This window comes from Lutjanus erythropterus, chromosome 10 (assembly GCF_056507025.1).
Source record: "Lutjanus erythropterus isolate fLutEry1 chromosome 10, fLutEry1.hap2, whole genome shotgun sequence".
NCBI classification, from domain to species: domain Eukaryota; kingdom Metazoa; phylum Chordata; class Actinopteri; order Lutjaniformes; family Lutjanidae; genus Lutjanus; species Lutjanus erythropterus.
Genome location: NC_139326.1, coordinates 29124823 through 29140400, shown reverse-complemented (window position 1 = coordinate 29140400; position 15578 = coordinate 29124823). Strand labels below are relative to the sequence as shown.

The following is a 15578-nucleotide window of genomic DNA, read 5'->3' as shown; positions in this document are numbered from 1 at the left end:
AAAACTTATAGCTGCTACAAGGGACTTTCCTATTTTGTTGTTTTTAGAAGCAACAATTGTAGTTTTTCCACTGTCATAACCACAAAATATAACATAAAAAATAAAATTATGTAAAGAAAAATCTCGCCTTGCTTCTTTGTAACTAGCTAACATGCTACTCACTGTAACTGTTGCCTGGGAAAATGTAAACACAGGCTCTTCCGGTCTGCATATCCTCTGATGTCACATTAATTAGCCAGTCTTCTTTCTGACGGTCTTGTTTGCTCTTGTGGGTCATATAGAACCGTCATTCCCAAAGACTGGGTCGTGACCCACAGGTGGGTCACAGGAGATTTTATCTGGGTCCCCTAAAAGAATATAAGGTTATGGAAGAAATTCTGCAAAATTTAAGATTTATATCCACAGTACATGTTGTATAAGGCATTTAAAATATGTATATTGTTATACTGATGAAAAGGAAAAGGGACAAAACAGGAGCCTTTATTTTGTCTCATTTATGAAGTATGCTAAAATGTTCTGTTCTGTAAAATTGAAAAATCTTAAGGCAACTTTCTTCAATACATTTTTTGAGTTTTAGCCCAACTCAAACTGGTGTTATCTAAAGTGTTACCAACTAATAATGTTTTGTTGAGATAATTTGCTTTTCCTCTTTAGATAAACCTTTAGGTTTATTTTCTTGATGAGAGAAAATAAAAAAGATTGAGCTGGCCTGTTAACTCAACTTAAATGCATTATTTTTTTATTTATAAAGTATTCAATGTGTATATGCATGATGATGATTTATTAATAAGGCCTGTTGTGAACTGGGTGACAATGGTTTGTCATTTTTAAGAAGCGGGTGCACAAAAAAAAAATGTTTATGAAGCACTGATATAGAGGTATCAATATTAGGTGGAGACTGTTTCATAGCCAGTTAAAAACTCATTGAAATATGTTTAGCTCAAAATTGTTGGAAATTTGTAAAGAAACATCTTTAGAATCTTGTTTTCTTTTTTATATTCCTGTAAATATGACATTAATAAACAGGTAATAAGCTTGGATCATTTTGACTTTATTGTTTTTTAAATAAAACACTTGCACACAGTTTTTTTTCTCATGTTTTTTTTTTCTTTTTTGAGCGCCTTGAGTAACACACTGACATAGCAACAGAGCACCACTAGGTGGCAGTACAATCACATCTGACTTTTTTTAAATTATTATCCAACAGCAAGAATATGGAGCTTAACTTCCTCTACAGGACACTACGTTCATAAATAAGTTAAGTATTTCAACATTAACCAGTCACTCTTCACCAAACTGACACTCACACATGATGGGAGAGATCACAATGCCAAAAAAACTGAAAAACTGATATTAATCTTAAATATGGCCAACCAAATGGGGCTAAATTATACAGAATTTTAAAAAGGCTCATAGTCTGAAGGGTTGGCATTTCAGAATTCGAATGGCATACATTTCCCACAATGCACTGCTGAAGCACATGCCTCAGCAGACACACAGTGTGGCAAAGTTTTCTCAGTGATTTGCAGTGTTTTGTCTACACTCCAGTATCTTACATGTATCCCAAAAATAAGGAGCAGCTCATCAAATCTGGCAGTAGGAGGAAAACATGTTTACAGTAGCAACTTTAAAAAACAAAGGAGAGTGTGAGGAAAAGAGTGCTGGTTTGGTGGTGAGTTATGATTTCATTTGTACATGAAAACCATACATTATCTGTCTTTGGCTCAAATTAACACAACAAAGAATACAGTGAGCAACACACATGAGCCGGTATCGTCACAGCCTCTTGGCAAAACAGAAAGGTGGGAAAACCTCTGACATGATTTTCAGAGGAAATTAAAAAACACATCCAGGCATGTCACCAACTGGTAAAAAAAAAAAACACTGATGTAGTAACACACGCATTTTCACACACATTCACACACATTTTAAATCAGGACTGAGGGAAAACAACAAATTCATAAAGCAACGAAATAGTACAGATGACATCTGTTGTGACAATATTCATAATACATTCAAAAGAGAACAACTCACATTGACTGACTTAAAATGACACGCTGAGTAAAATCAGCTACTGGAAGAAAGACACATTTTAACAAATAAAATGGCAGCTCCTTGTGTTCAACAGACTTTTACTTTGAACGGATCCAAAATCAAATTATAGATGGACTTAAGGGGCTGGATTACAGAAACTTCCTCACTTGCAGATCTGGACAGTTTGGCAATCATGGAAATTAGGGTTAGGACCTGATTTAGAAAGAACAGAAACATTACAGACTAAGTAAAAGTGTGTTAAAGCAATTACTGAAGCATCAAGCTAACAGTGTTCACTAACTGTATCTAACCGTATTGTTAGCTAACTTGTTAAATTCGTATGGTTGCTTATGAATGCCGGCGGAGACTGTGTCTGCTATCTTAGCACACTCTCTTTCTTTTATCTCCCATGTTAGCATTGTCATAAATTTCCCAAAAAGAACATGGATTGGATTTTTTCCACGGATGTTACTGACAACTCTAATGACTCATCTGTCTTGTAGTGAAGTGCCAATCATTGGTTTTGCTCCATTTTTGGATGTTTAAATGTAAGGTATGTTTCCGTATGTTTCAATAATAAGAAACCAAGAAAAATCCTACTCTTACCATCTGAATTTAAGACATAAGACAGGAAGTTTCTGTAATACAGCCACAGAACTTGAGCCACTGGAGATTTTGGTGGAGGACAGTAAGTGAGAAGAAGAAACACTGATGTGGATTGTTAAAAAGAAAAAAAGTCTAAATAAAGTGCTTCTGTTAAAACAAACATCCTCTGTCTGAGGTATTAAAGAAAAATCACATCATATGACACAAAATAAAACAAACTCTACGCCATTACACTGTGCACTGAAGACAAGCTATTTACAGTTTGGAGTGTACAGTATATCCACATACTCAACCCCCCCTACACATGTAATTGCCAAGTGTCCTATCCAAAGATCAGGTCGTCACCTGTGTTATTCCTCAGAGGGTTGATTCTGCCAGGTTAGATGCAGTCAGTCAGTATCTCCTGCCACCGCTTCTACAAAAACACTAGTTCCCAGTAACCTTCCACCCTGCTGCTTCCTCTCAACATAACAGAGGAATCAGTCTCAGTGCTCAGCAAAAACTCTCCTTCACACACATACACACACACACACTCCTGCTCCTATATCAACGCCACACTCAGAGCACACAGCAGGAGCAGAGCGAGCCGTTTGATAGGTTGAGAATCAGAGCGTAAGGTGGAGGTGGCAGAGCCACGGGGATAGATCCTCCATCTATCCCGGTGCGGGTGGAGGCTCTCCATGTCCTTCAAGGCGCTGTACGCCGCCACTGTGAAGTTAGCATCCCCAGTGGTGAGGAGATCAAACACGCAGGAGTGGAAGTAAATGTCCTGCACCTCCAGCTGCTCCCTGCAGCGCTCCTTCGCCCCCTCCACACCAAAAACCTGCATGGCACTGTAGGGTGATGCTTGTGTCTGTGAGGAGTAGCTGGGCCGACGCAGCTGCTGGAGCTGTAGGCCGAGTGCAGGAGCGGAGAGCGGCAAGGGGAGGTGCCCCGCCTGGTCGATGCGCTCTCCACTGGGGCAGCCGTTAAGACAAAGCTGCAGGTCCTGGGTGGCATCATAGGCCTGAGCCAGCTCCTCCGGGATCCGCACCGCCAGGGTCAGGTAGCGGCCCAGCTGGCGCACGATTACAGTTACGCCAATGTAGCCAGCGTGCAGCTCCACGTGGTGCCCTGGGCTGCGCTCAGAGATCCACAGAGCCCGGACCTTCCCGGTTGCACCATCTGCACCAGCAGAGGTGTGGATGGGGTCTCCGCTGCTCACGGTTCCATCATCAAAGGCAGCGGGGAGGTTGTCTGTGACTGCCTGGTAGACCCTCTGGTCTGTGCAACCCTCGTAGGGCTTGAAGATGATGGTGATCTACAGAGAGGGAGCATCAGGTGAGTGGTAGAGAAGATTAAAGTAATTAAATTGATGAAATTTTGAAAATGCAAGAACTGACCCATCTTAAATCCCACCCCTTTTTGAGCTCTGCTCCAATAATAGTTGAGCAAGCTTGGAACCTGGTCAACTTTCTCCTTTCCTGTTTCCTGTTTTTAGATATGCTATGTGTTAGCTGAAGATTGTTAAAAGATTAAGATGTTGCTGATAGACCTGTAAAATATCTGTAAGTAACACATCTTAAGCTAGCAAATGTTAGCAAAACACTAGCTAACTGGCTGGGTAACAACTGATATAGATTAAATGACTAGTTAGCTAGCATTTTGCTAATGTTAGCAAACTTTAAGTTGTGACTTTATGTCACTTTTACAGGACCCCCAGTGTCCTTTAACCAACTTCAAAGGTTACAAAAGGGGGCAGGACTTAGGAAGGGTCCATTTAAACCCAGTATATGTTTAGTTTTAAAATAATCATCTATTATTAATCAATCTATTAGTTGATCAACATTAATTAATTAACAACTACTTTGATAAACAATTTTCAAGCAAAAGAAATTCTCTCGTGAAGATTTGCTGCTTTTCTCTGTTTTGTGTTGTTGTGAATTGAGCAAATTTTGTTTGCTAAATTGAAAACTGCACGTTCACTATTTTCTGACTTTTTATAGAGTAGATAATGAAAATTATCAATGGTTACAGCCTAGAGATTAAGTTAAAGGTGTCTCTCCCTCATAAACAAACACATGCTCACAAATATTAGCATTCACCCATTACACAGGTTATTGACTCTCATTACACTACATTTGAGAAATGACTAAATGACTTTTTAACAAGTAGTAATTTGACACAGCTATGCAAACATGCTGGCATATACACACACATAAAAACACACAGGGCACCAGTGGTGAGTGGAGGCAGTGGTGGATACAGGGTGTGGTGTGAGCATTACGGTTAGCACTAGCATCATAGTTCCGGTGAATGGCTGCTTTGTTCACATGACAGCCGTGAGGAATGAGGCCTGGCAGGCCATTAAGCCTGGAGGGCTGTTAATGTGCATGAGTGTGTGTGTGTGTGTGTGTGTGTGTGTGTGTCCCTAATAATCGTGACTAATAACTTGCCCCACCTCTGACACAAGGTCAAACCTTCAGCTCCGCATTGTAGCAACCCTACTATTTTCTTAATGCGTATGTGTGTTTCTACCAGTGTGCGCATGGCTAAGTGTATGCATGGGTGTGTATGTGTTTTAATAATTAAAGCTATCGACTAAGCTAGAGAGGGCAGATCAGCAGGGGAAATATCAACATTGCTTCTTTAACACCACAAAGATCACCTTGTGTGGCTCATCATCCATTTAGTGGTGGTAGTGTGTGTAGGTGTTTGAATGAGTGTGTGTCTTTTTTGTCATTAAGGGAAAAGGACCTTTAACATGCAAAGACTGGGTTGCACCAACAAAGACTGATTTAATCTAAGATTAGTTCTTATGAGAGTTTAGCAAATCTAGATTTAAAATGAATAAATCCAGATTTAAAATGAAGAGAACCTCTAACGCACAATTAAAAACTAATCTCAGTTTAGGAAATCCACATTTATTGATGTAAACTGTGAGTTTAATCAATATGTAGATGCCCATGTAAAATAAATAACTAAATAGAAAATAAAATGCTTCCCTTGTTTACCCAAATTAAAATAAATAAATGAATTAATAATAAATTTGAGTGCTGCTTACTCATGATGGCATGGAAGAGAAGCTGCAGGCCTAATTCTCTTCATTTGTGAAAAACATGTTGTAGTACCTTAACTTTCTTTGAGCACCTTGATTATATTGGTCAATCCATCTCAAAAAATGCAGTTAGTAAGTTAAACCTCCTAAAGTGCAAGTTTATAGTTGGTACTGTGGCGCAGATAGGAGGGAGAGGGATCAGATTTTAAATTGGAGTTCAAAAATATGGTGTAAGATCATTTAAATTTAAACCATAATTTAATCCAGTTTAAAAATTAATCCTTGGTGGTGCAAACCAGTCACAGTGCTTTAAGATGAGGAAGAAGCAAGGAGTGCCACATATGAGGCACACTATTACTTGCAAACACACACATGAGTAAACAGTGGGTTCTTTCACACATCTAATTCCATGTTATTAGAGGTCAGGCTTCATGCAGCCATTAACCAAGTTCGGTTTCCAACACTGCTTCAGTCACAGGAGATAAGTCACAACGTCGGGCTGTTTGCCTCACACTTGTGACTCAGAAAGAGAAAGAAAGAAAAAAGTAGAGCAGGGAGAGCAAGGGTTTCCAGGCTCACAGTGATAAGATTTCTTACTCCGAGGCACAGAAAAAAAAAACTTAGAGGTCATTAGAGAAAATGTTTCTGCCTCACACACACACAGACAGGAATAAACTAGATTACACCAGCTGCTCTCACTTAGGAAACTCTTTCAGTCTTAATAACAGCAAATTACGCCCCAAAAAGTCCATTTCTCTCTGGTTCCCTTCCATAACAGCTCTCACCTTATTGGTTGCTGTGGCACTGGAGCCAGGCACCACGGGAACATTAGTGACCTGCACCGACAGATAGTCATTGTCGATGAGAGGCCACGCCCCCTCCACCTTACAAGTCTGGAAGCTGTCCTTAAATGTCCTCAGGTGTGGGTCCCCAAACAGACCGCAGAACAGGTATCCAGGCCGGGAGTGGCCGTGGCCATGAGTGTGGGAATGCGTGTGCGCGTGCACATGGGAGTGTGCGTGGGTGTGCTGGGTGCGACTGTGGTAGTTGCAGGGCTCGTGTTGGACCTCGGGGTGCGTGGAAGACGTGGGCCCGTCTCTGGAGCAGTTCCTCTGGCTCATGAGGTCAGAGATGCCCAGCACGGCCGAGTGGAAGACCAGGTTCCCCCGGCAGGACTTGGCCGTCCTCTGAGTACAGGCGGAGTACGCGCGTAAAGCCTTGCAGAATTCGGTGTGGAAGCCATCCACAGCCGGCGTCAGGTGGGAGGTCAGGGAGACGAAGTCGGTGGTGCACTTCTGGATGCGACACTGAGGGGTGGCTACCTGACACTGACCTGGAGAGGACAGAGACAGAGACATGCAGGAATATTGTTAGGTAACCCAGGCATAGACAGCTTTGAAGTTAAAGTTTAGATTATTTTAAGTGAGGCTATATTAGGTACTTGTCAATAGTCAGTGTATTACCTACACAGATGGCGGTCAGCACTACCCCTGTTTGGTGAGACAGAGAGGGGGACAGAAGCTAAGCAATGTACTGCTGTGAACAGGGTCAGCAACAAAGGGTACTTTGGCCACTTAACAGAGCCCCACAGATAACATAAAATTGCCAAATAAAAAGTTACTCTGACCCAGAATAGAAATTTCAAAGGACACTGCAGCTGGTCATAGTTTAGCGTCCGTGCTGGTTCTCCCCTCTGCTTCTCCCTCTCCTCATGAAACCCCACATCAAATAATCTGAACTATGCCTTTAAACATGCAGCCTGTTACACTCTAATCTAATAAAACTGGAAAAAGAGCCGGCCGCTGGTTGAAGGTCTTGATCAATCATCAGAGCCGCTGTGTGAGTGTAATAAACCTGAAGTGTAATAAACCAAAGAGCAGCCAGAGAGAAAAGATAAAGAAAGAAGTGAGATAGTACTGCTTATAAAGCCAAGGTGCACCTGACAGCACACTCTTAGAAATAAAGGTGCTAACTAGAACAATAAAGGGTCCTTTGCCTTGTCCCCATATGAGAACCCTTTTTGGTTCCTGGTAGAACCTTTTATGAAAAGTTCCACTTAGAACCTTTTCACAGAATATATAGTACCTAGAACCATCTTTGAAAGGTTTAACTCAGAACTCCCAATGAGAAGTTCTAAAGGAGAACCCTTCTATAGTGTAATGGCTCCACCAGAACCCTCTTTGGGTGTTCCAGCTAGAGGCTTTCCATCTACTTAGCATGCTAACAAGAATCCACACAGGTGGTTCCACCAAGAACCCCTTTATATTCCAAGGGTTTTATCTAGAACCAAAACAGGGGTTTCTGCCAAGAAATCTTTTCCATTCCAAAGGAATTCTCTAGAATTCACCCAGGTGGTTCTAAAGAACCCTTTAGATCAAAATGATTCTTAATGGTCTTACAAAAAATCTTTAACAAACTCTTTCTTCAAAAAAGGGTTCTTCAAAAAGTAAATAGTTTTGGATAGAACCTCAGTCCTTTATGAAGAACCTTTTGGAACCTTTATTTCTAAAAGTGTAGTGTAGACAGAGAGGGCATGACACTACAAGGTTGTGCGGTCACTTTTAAAGGTGTTGCGTTTGTGAATCTGTGTAGCTTTAGCAGAGAACACAAACAAAATAAAAACACATTTATGTAACTTCAGTGTTTGTTTACATCTGTAACCATGAGCACCGGAGGATATGCATCCAAAAAGACTGATCATTCTGTTCCTGCGTCTCCATTAAGAACAAACATCTTGGTCTAAAATTGCCCCTGATGTTTTATCTATTGGTACGTTTCTAAATGTAACAAGGGTCAAACCAGCCTTTTATATCATAGATCATCAGAGAGAGAGGGAGTCAGAGCGGGAGAGAGAGATTAGAGACCAGACCTAATGCATCAGTCACAGCATGCTCCTATTAGATTAGGCCGGAGAGAGGCTCTGCAGTGTATGGGCAGCTGCACACACACATAAATAGATATCGCAGAAAGAATGCTGGTTGTGCCTCTGTTAAACACATACACAGTCAGTGATCTTCAGATGGTGGTATGATCTCCTAATAGCCAAGCAAAACCAGAGAGTGCATGAATTTTTACAGAAATCAACAGATTCCCTTAATGTCACACCATCACATAAGACATAAACAACCACACAAACCAGCAAACAGCACATTCCAGCTCCTCTTTGTACATTTATTTGATTTTGGGGCATGATGGAGTCAGGCGCCACCATTTGGGGGCAGTAGTGCTCTGAGTTTTAGAAATGAGGGTGCAGGTACAGACCCCCACTCACACCACGCTTCAGAATCTCTCTCCTGCCTGTTAAATACTGACACCAGCCCACAGACACACACACAGGCTGCCAACCACCACTGTACAGACACTCTGAGCACTGAGGACACATTGTGTCTTTGACTGGAGCTCCAACAGCCTCCTTCTCTCCCTCCTATCTGCCCCGCAGTACCTAAATACTGCTCCCAAATCTAATCAGAACGGGTTTATTCTCTTTCAGGGGGGATCCGAATCATGAGCTCCTCTGAAAATGCACAAAAGCGCTCATTCACAGAAGTTTTCCCAGCCGGGTGACGCAGCAAGGACTGGGGCTCGAACCACTGACTTTTATTTAGTGAAGGTTAAAACATGAGCTGCAACGATCAGTCTATTAACCGTTTCAGTTGTTTTTTAAGGAAAGCGGAGTCTTTGGATTTTTGGCTGTCGGTTGGACAAAAGAAGCTATTTGAAGACATTTCTTTGTGATGAGTTGTATTTGGAAAAGGAGGTTGCACTTCAACAATGGGACTCTCCGTGCCAAAATCCAGTGGACATTTTCCAAAAAATCGGAAAGGCAACACTAGAGCTCAACCGAAATATCAGTTGGCCTTTTTAGAGAACATATAATACAGAAAACAATGTTTGAGATGATTTAGATTTAGCACAGTTGGGAACATTTATGAGGACAAAGTACAGATGCTAAGAAGCTGCTTCTTATTCTACAGCCTGCATGTGTTAATGTTAAATTGTTAAATAATATATCTAATATTTTATGACAAATTATTTGTTCAATAAAACAGCATTCTGAATACCACAATGAAAAGGTCTATTTTTATTCCAGCTCAAAAATTTGGCCACAATATTGGAAATCAGTGAATTTTCGCACTCTAAAATTGTTCTCGGTCTCACAAATCCCATATATCACTGCAACACTGCACTAATAAAGTAATAATGCAAACTTCCCCGTTGTAGGACTATTTAAGGAATATCTTATCTTATATCAGTTAGACTTCACACTGTATTTCCACAATTAATTGTTTAGTCTATAAATGTCAAAAAAATTGTGAAAAATACACATCGCAATTTTAAAAAGTTATAAATACGGTTGCATATCTCAAGTCATCAAATCAAGGAGGTCAAAATACTCAGTTTTCATCACAGCATTTGGCTTTCGTGAGCGAAATACATAAGTGAATTTGTCCTCCGGATCAGAGTTGCAAGTTTGATACCCGATGAATGCGTCAATATAGGGACCCGCTACTAATACCGGACTGGTCCCATCTCAACAACTGGGGGAGGTTGTTAAACAGGAAGCAGCATCTCAGCATTTACCCCTGCCAGGGAGCTCCTCTTGTCTTAAATGTCCCCATTGTGCCAAATCTAAATCAGCCCAAGCATCATTTTCTATGACAGGCCCATATCAGCCCAGTATTGAGCCAATATATCGGTTGAGCTCGAGTTAAAACCTCTCTGACAACTGGCATCTGCTGGATTTAACTTCCATCTTGTTTTCAAATGTGTTTTGGGGGAAAAAATGAATTGATCACGCTGTAACAACTACAACTTTGAACTAATAAACACTGATGAAAACTGTGCATGTACTTTTTTGCCTGTATAAAGATAAAGTTAAAAATAAAGATAAATTACCTTCACAATGGTCTTTGAAAAGTCTTAAATTTAACTTAAATCCTGCAGAAATCCCGAAAGAACAAACCATGTGCAGAAATTTTGTGTTTAAAAGTTTCCATTATTTATGAAATCAAAACAGTGAAGGGAGATAACAACAGCGATATCTAGCGGTCAGGGATTTCAACACGCCAGAATATAAACCACTACCACGAATCTTTGCATGTATCACGACAGTGTTTTTGAGAATTGATACAGTATCACAGAACAGAATATCGCAATTCTCAAGTGTATCGGTATTTTCTTATACCCCTAACCGGCTCCCATTGTGCTGCTCTATATCTGATCCTGCACAGATGTGAATGCATCGAACAAAAAAAGGATTTTCATTCGATGATGAATACAAAGATTCTGAATCAATGTGAAAGCACATGTTTGATACTTTTTGTTCTTCGAGGCTTCCCATGATCTCCCTTTTTGTGCGGATGTCCTCCTCCCGCCCTCTCTAAGCACGCGTAGCTGTACTTTCAAAAGAGAATCCAATCCATGCATATAAATAAGCAATTTGTGGTAAGTCGAGTTGAGGTGGTGAATACCGAATTGACTTGAAAATATCACTAAGGAGAGAATAAAGGACCCCTCATGTGAGGAACTGATTCTACACATCCAGAGCCTGGTTTGTTTCATCCCCTGGGGTGAGTATCCAATATAGACACAATAAAACAGCCAGCGATGCCCACAACACTCCTCCTTCCATGTCCTACCAAAATATTAACCTCTGTTTCTCATTCCATCCCCCTCTCACAGCTGGTCTCATCTCTTCTTTGCTCTCAAACCACATCGTTGTCAGATTTCTTCCCCCCATTTCCCTCCATCAGCACTATTCTGAGTCTTCTCCTCCTCACCCTCTGGTCATCTCTCTCCTCCCCACACTACCATCAGACAGAGGTCAAAAGATCCACCAGCTGAATCTCTCCCTCTTTGTCTCCCCCTCCGAGAGCCTCCAACTTCTCTGATCTCTTGAGATCAGAAAAGGATCTACTGGGATCATCTCTCAACTGAGGGGAATGGCCTGTGAAGTGCTTATCGATCACCTTGTTGTGTGCACTGAGCTCAAATCGCACAAACAGCCCTCCAAGCTTAAAGCTGCACAGGAGCTCTCTACAGACACTCAGGAGTGTGAACAATAAGTCAACAATTCAGACATTCCTGCCTCCTTCTCCCATCTGTACAGACACACGGAGCTCTGGCGGCTGCAGCAGCGATGAAATATGCACAAGTTATAACAAATAAAACTCCTTCTGTTTGCCTAAACAGACTAAATAATACACATTCTTTCCAGGTGACGCACAAGCAGCAGTGAGCAGAAGGTGCCAGGAGGGTCTTTAATGTGAAGTGGGTCTCCCTGTTCTGTTCCCACCAGGCTGTGTGTGTGTGTATGTGTGTGTGAATGCAGAGGCAGTTTCGTCCCGCTGCCTGAGCCGTGTTAAACTAATTACTGGAGGTGTGACTGCTCAACAGACAGCCGCCAGAACAGCCGACCCCCTGCACGCCACACACAGAAACACACACACACAGACCATGGAGAGAGGATATTATACTGCTTTTAGCACCGAATGAAAAATGCATCCGTTATGAGACCATTTCACTCTGTTTTAAAATTTGTATTTGTCTTGAAAACCAATAAAAAGATGAAAAAACAAAAGAAAATGTAACTGTCTTTGGCAAACTTATGGGCATAATAGGCAGCACTGACCTGAAAAAATAAATCTGCATTATCCGTTTCAATCATCACCTATGACCCACTAGGAGTGAGTGGTGGTGTCTGTGTCTGCAGAGATTCTGCTCTCTGCCTGTATTTCATTATTTTCTCATTATTTTGCTGTGCTAGAGACGATTTACCAACCAAAAATGTTGGTATTTGACGTCCTGGGAACGAGACTCAACAATCAGCAATTCTTTCTGGTGCATTTACGAACAGCTCGGACAAATCCTACTGATTCTCCCTTTAAGCAAATAAATATAGAACCAAGAAGCAATGCAGTAAATAAAAGGTTTGTTAATCATGATCTCTGTATATCCACAGAAAAGAACTTTTGGTTTTGTGTCAATAATCCTTACAAAAAACCTTACTGACTGTTCAGTAAACACACTTTTCTTTTGTTTAATTCTTTGCTTTCCTTTCTGTCAGCATTTGGCTCAGACTGGGATTCATGAGTTTCTGATTTTGGTGCCTATTAGAAGACAAACAGCTACAAATATTTCTGCTCAGAAAAGCATTACTTCATGCTTTTTTATTTATAGAGTCCACATTGTGTAACTTTAAACTCTTTCATAATATTTCTCTTAATGCATTTCATTAATTTTCATCATGCAACTTAACAGAAACTGCATTAGACCTGCAATGATAAATCAATTAATCAATTAATCAATTATTAAAGTCTTTTTTTTAATTAAAAATGATCTGATTCCAGCTTTTCAAATGTGATTTGTTGTTAGAGTATACAGATTATGTTTGGCTTGCGGTTTTTAATATTTTACAGACAAAACAGCTAACTGACTAATCAAGAAAATAATCAGCAACAAGAATCGTTGTTACCTCCTGCCATAATGTCTTCACATTGTGTTTTTTGTCCAAGCAACAGTCCAAAACCCAAAGAGCCTTCATTTACTATCATGAAAAGCATCAAATCCTCACATTTAAAAAGCTGGAGTGTGCAAATTCTGGAAATTTCTGCTTTACTTTAATGATTATCCAAATACCAGGCAACTAATTTTCTTTTGATCACCTAATCTACTAATCATTGCAGACCTAAAGTCAATAAAATATGACCTTTGAAAAGCCACAGCAAAAGACCCATATATTATGTTTTTTCAATAATCGCTCAATGAAGACACTATTCTTTTGTTTAATTCTTTGTTGTCCTTCCTGTCCAGCATTTGGCTCAGATGCATGAGTTTCTGCTTTTGGTGCTTGTTGTCAGACAAACAACCACAGATACAAGAAATTTCTGTTTAGAGAGACATTGTTTTATGCTTTTTCATTTAAAAAGTCTGCCTCATGTAACTTTAATCACTTTGAAACTATTTTATGATGCACTTTATTAATTTGCATCATAGAAACTGTATCCAATAGGCTAGGTCAGATTTACAACACAGTACAGCTCTGATTCACAACCAGAATGCCTCAGATTATTGGGCTGCCAACATTTAACTCGGACTTCCATCACTAGTAAACAGGACAGACATTGTTTGTTTTATGTTTATCCTTGAAAATCTCCAACATTACTTTTTTTAAAGCGGGGCAACACTCCCTGTGTTTCTACAGCACAACCATGATCCTAACTTTTTTATGATCAGGTTTACACTAGATTCAGTTCGTTTTTTCCCCTCTATACTGCTCTGAGTAATAATCTGTTGTGTATGGACATGAGGAGAGGTAGTCACCCTCTCCTCTCCTCTCTTCCCCTCCTCCATAAGCCATTAAGGGGCAGACAGGAGAATGACGGCCCAGGAGAGAGGAGGAGAAACTCGATCCGTGCTCAGACTGCTGCACTGCCGCTGGAGGGAGAGCCATTGTCAGGCCCAAACACAAGGATCGGCCTCACAATCAGTACTTAATAACTAATAAAGTCGCTCTGATCGCTGCTAAAAGCAACAGACTGAACAGCAATGTTGCAATAGTGGCTGGAGTTGTTGCAGCGCACAGGTATTAGTGCGAACTTTTGCAAAAGAGTGCGTAAATGTAAAGATTTGTAGCGATTGTGTGGTGCTGGAGTGGAGTTGTTACCTATGTGAGCTCCGCAGCAGAGAGCGATGATCAGCAGCAGCAGTGGCCGTAGGCGGCGCACCAGAGACGGGGAGGCGAGGCGCTCAGCCCCGCGGCAACAGCATCCGGCTCTCCCCATCCCCGTCCATGCAGGGCCAGGAGGGGAGAGTGGACAGACCTCCAGAGGGCGAGGAGGGGTGGTGTCCAGGCCTCCTCCTTCCTCACTTCTCCTTCTTCTTCTTCCTCTTCTTCCTCACTCTTCTCTCCTTCCTCTCCTCCTCGGGTGCGCAGGGGCATTAAAACACAGCTGCTCCGCGGAATGCAGGGCGGAGGGAGTGCAGAAGAGGAGGAAAACAAAGTGCAAACACAAGTCACTCCGACGACACTTTTACTTTTCCTCCGTACAGATCCGACACACACCGACACGTGATTTTCAGTGCGCTCCCTGCGCGCTCCGACTTTCTCCTGGTTGTGACTCCTCCGAGCTCTCCTCCTCTCTTCTCTCCTCCTCTGTCGTCCCAAACACGCACAATCACATCTCTCCCTCTCTGCTCCTCCTCAGCAGGCAGGCAGCAGGCAGGCCGGGATTTCTCCTCCACTCCTCCCCTTTCACTTTCTCCTCCTCCTCCTCCTCCCCTGCCCCTCCAACAAATCAATAGAGAATCAACCAAACCCTGCTGGCGGAAAACCCGCCTCCCACACACATATACACACACACACACACAGAGGGAGAAAAGTCTACAGTCTACAGAAGAGTGAAGAGGTCGGCCGGAGATAAAAGTTGTAAAACGCCATTAAATGGCTGTGAGTGTGTCAGAGAGAATAATGGGTTTCTGATGCAGAGCTGCCAAAGTAGGTTATTTTGCAGAGAGAAGCTGAGCGACACAAATCAGAGCTGCTGAGAGAGATCACCATGTTTCTCAGTGGTGGAAGATGTTTTACTGGAGTAAAAAGTATCAATACCACAACACAGAAAAACTGTTGCACGTGAAGGTCCTGCATTCAAAATCTTGGGGATGGTGGCGACACTTTGTGAATTTTTCTCAGTTACTCAAAGACTATCTGGAGTAGTCTGAGGGTTAGCAACCTCTCTCCCTGTGGCTTTGAATAAAGAAAAATAGACCATCCAGGAAGTTGCAAATGTTTCAATACCATCAATAAACACAATTTTAATTAATCCCCATGAATTCTGCAGGGCAACTTTTCTGTAAATGTAGCCAATCATCATAGGTCCTCATGAGTTTTATTAACATTTGT

General features: G+C 41.5%; 1 protein-coding gene across 1 annotated transcript; it reads right to left on the bottom strand.

Annotated features, from left to right (window-relative positions):
- Positions 1-2424: 2424 nt before the first annotated feature.
- rgmb (repulsive guidance molecule BMP co-receptor b) lies at positions 2425-14904 on the bottom strand. The gene is made up of 3 exons (XM_084728956.1): positions 14343-14904; positions 6463-7010; positions 2425-3940 (listed from the first exon to the last, which is right to left on the bottom strand). Exons 1-3 carry the CDS (start codon positions 14458-14460, stop codon positions 3182-3184), a joined length of 1425 nt encoding a protein of 474 aa, XP_084585082.1. The 5' UTR covers positions 14461-14904; the 3' UTR covers positions 2425-3181.
- Between the last annotated feature and the right edge of the window lie 674 nt (positions 14905-15578).

Excerpts from the sequence above, each read along its gene's own strand:
- rgmb (XM_084728956.1), bottom strand. The coding sequence starts at position 14,460 with ATGGGGAGAGCCGGATGCTGTTGCCGCGGGGCTGAGCGCCTCGCCTCC. Across the intron at positions 7,011-14,342 it reads CTGCTGCGGAGCTCACATAG|GTCAGTGTCAGGTAGCCACC; the intron begins GTAACAACTCCA and ends TGTCCTCTCCAG. Across the intron at positions 3,941-6,462 it reads GTGCCACAGCAACCAATAAG|ATCACCATCATCTTCAAGCC; the intron begins GTGAGAGCTGTT and ends CCCTCTCTGTAG.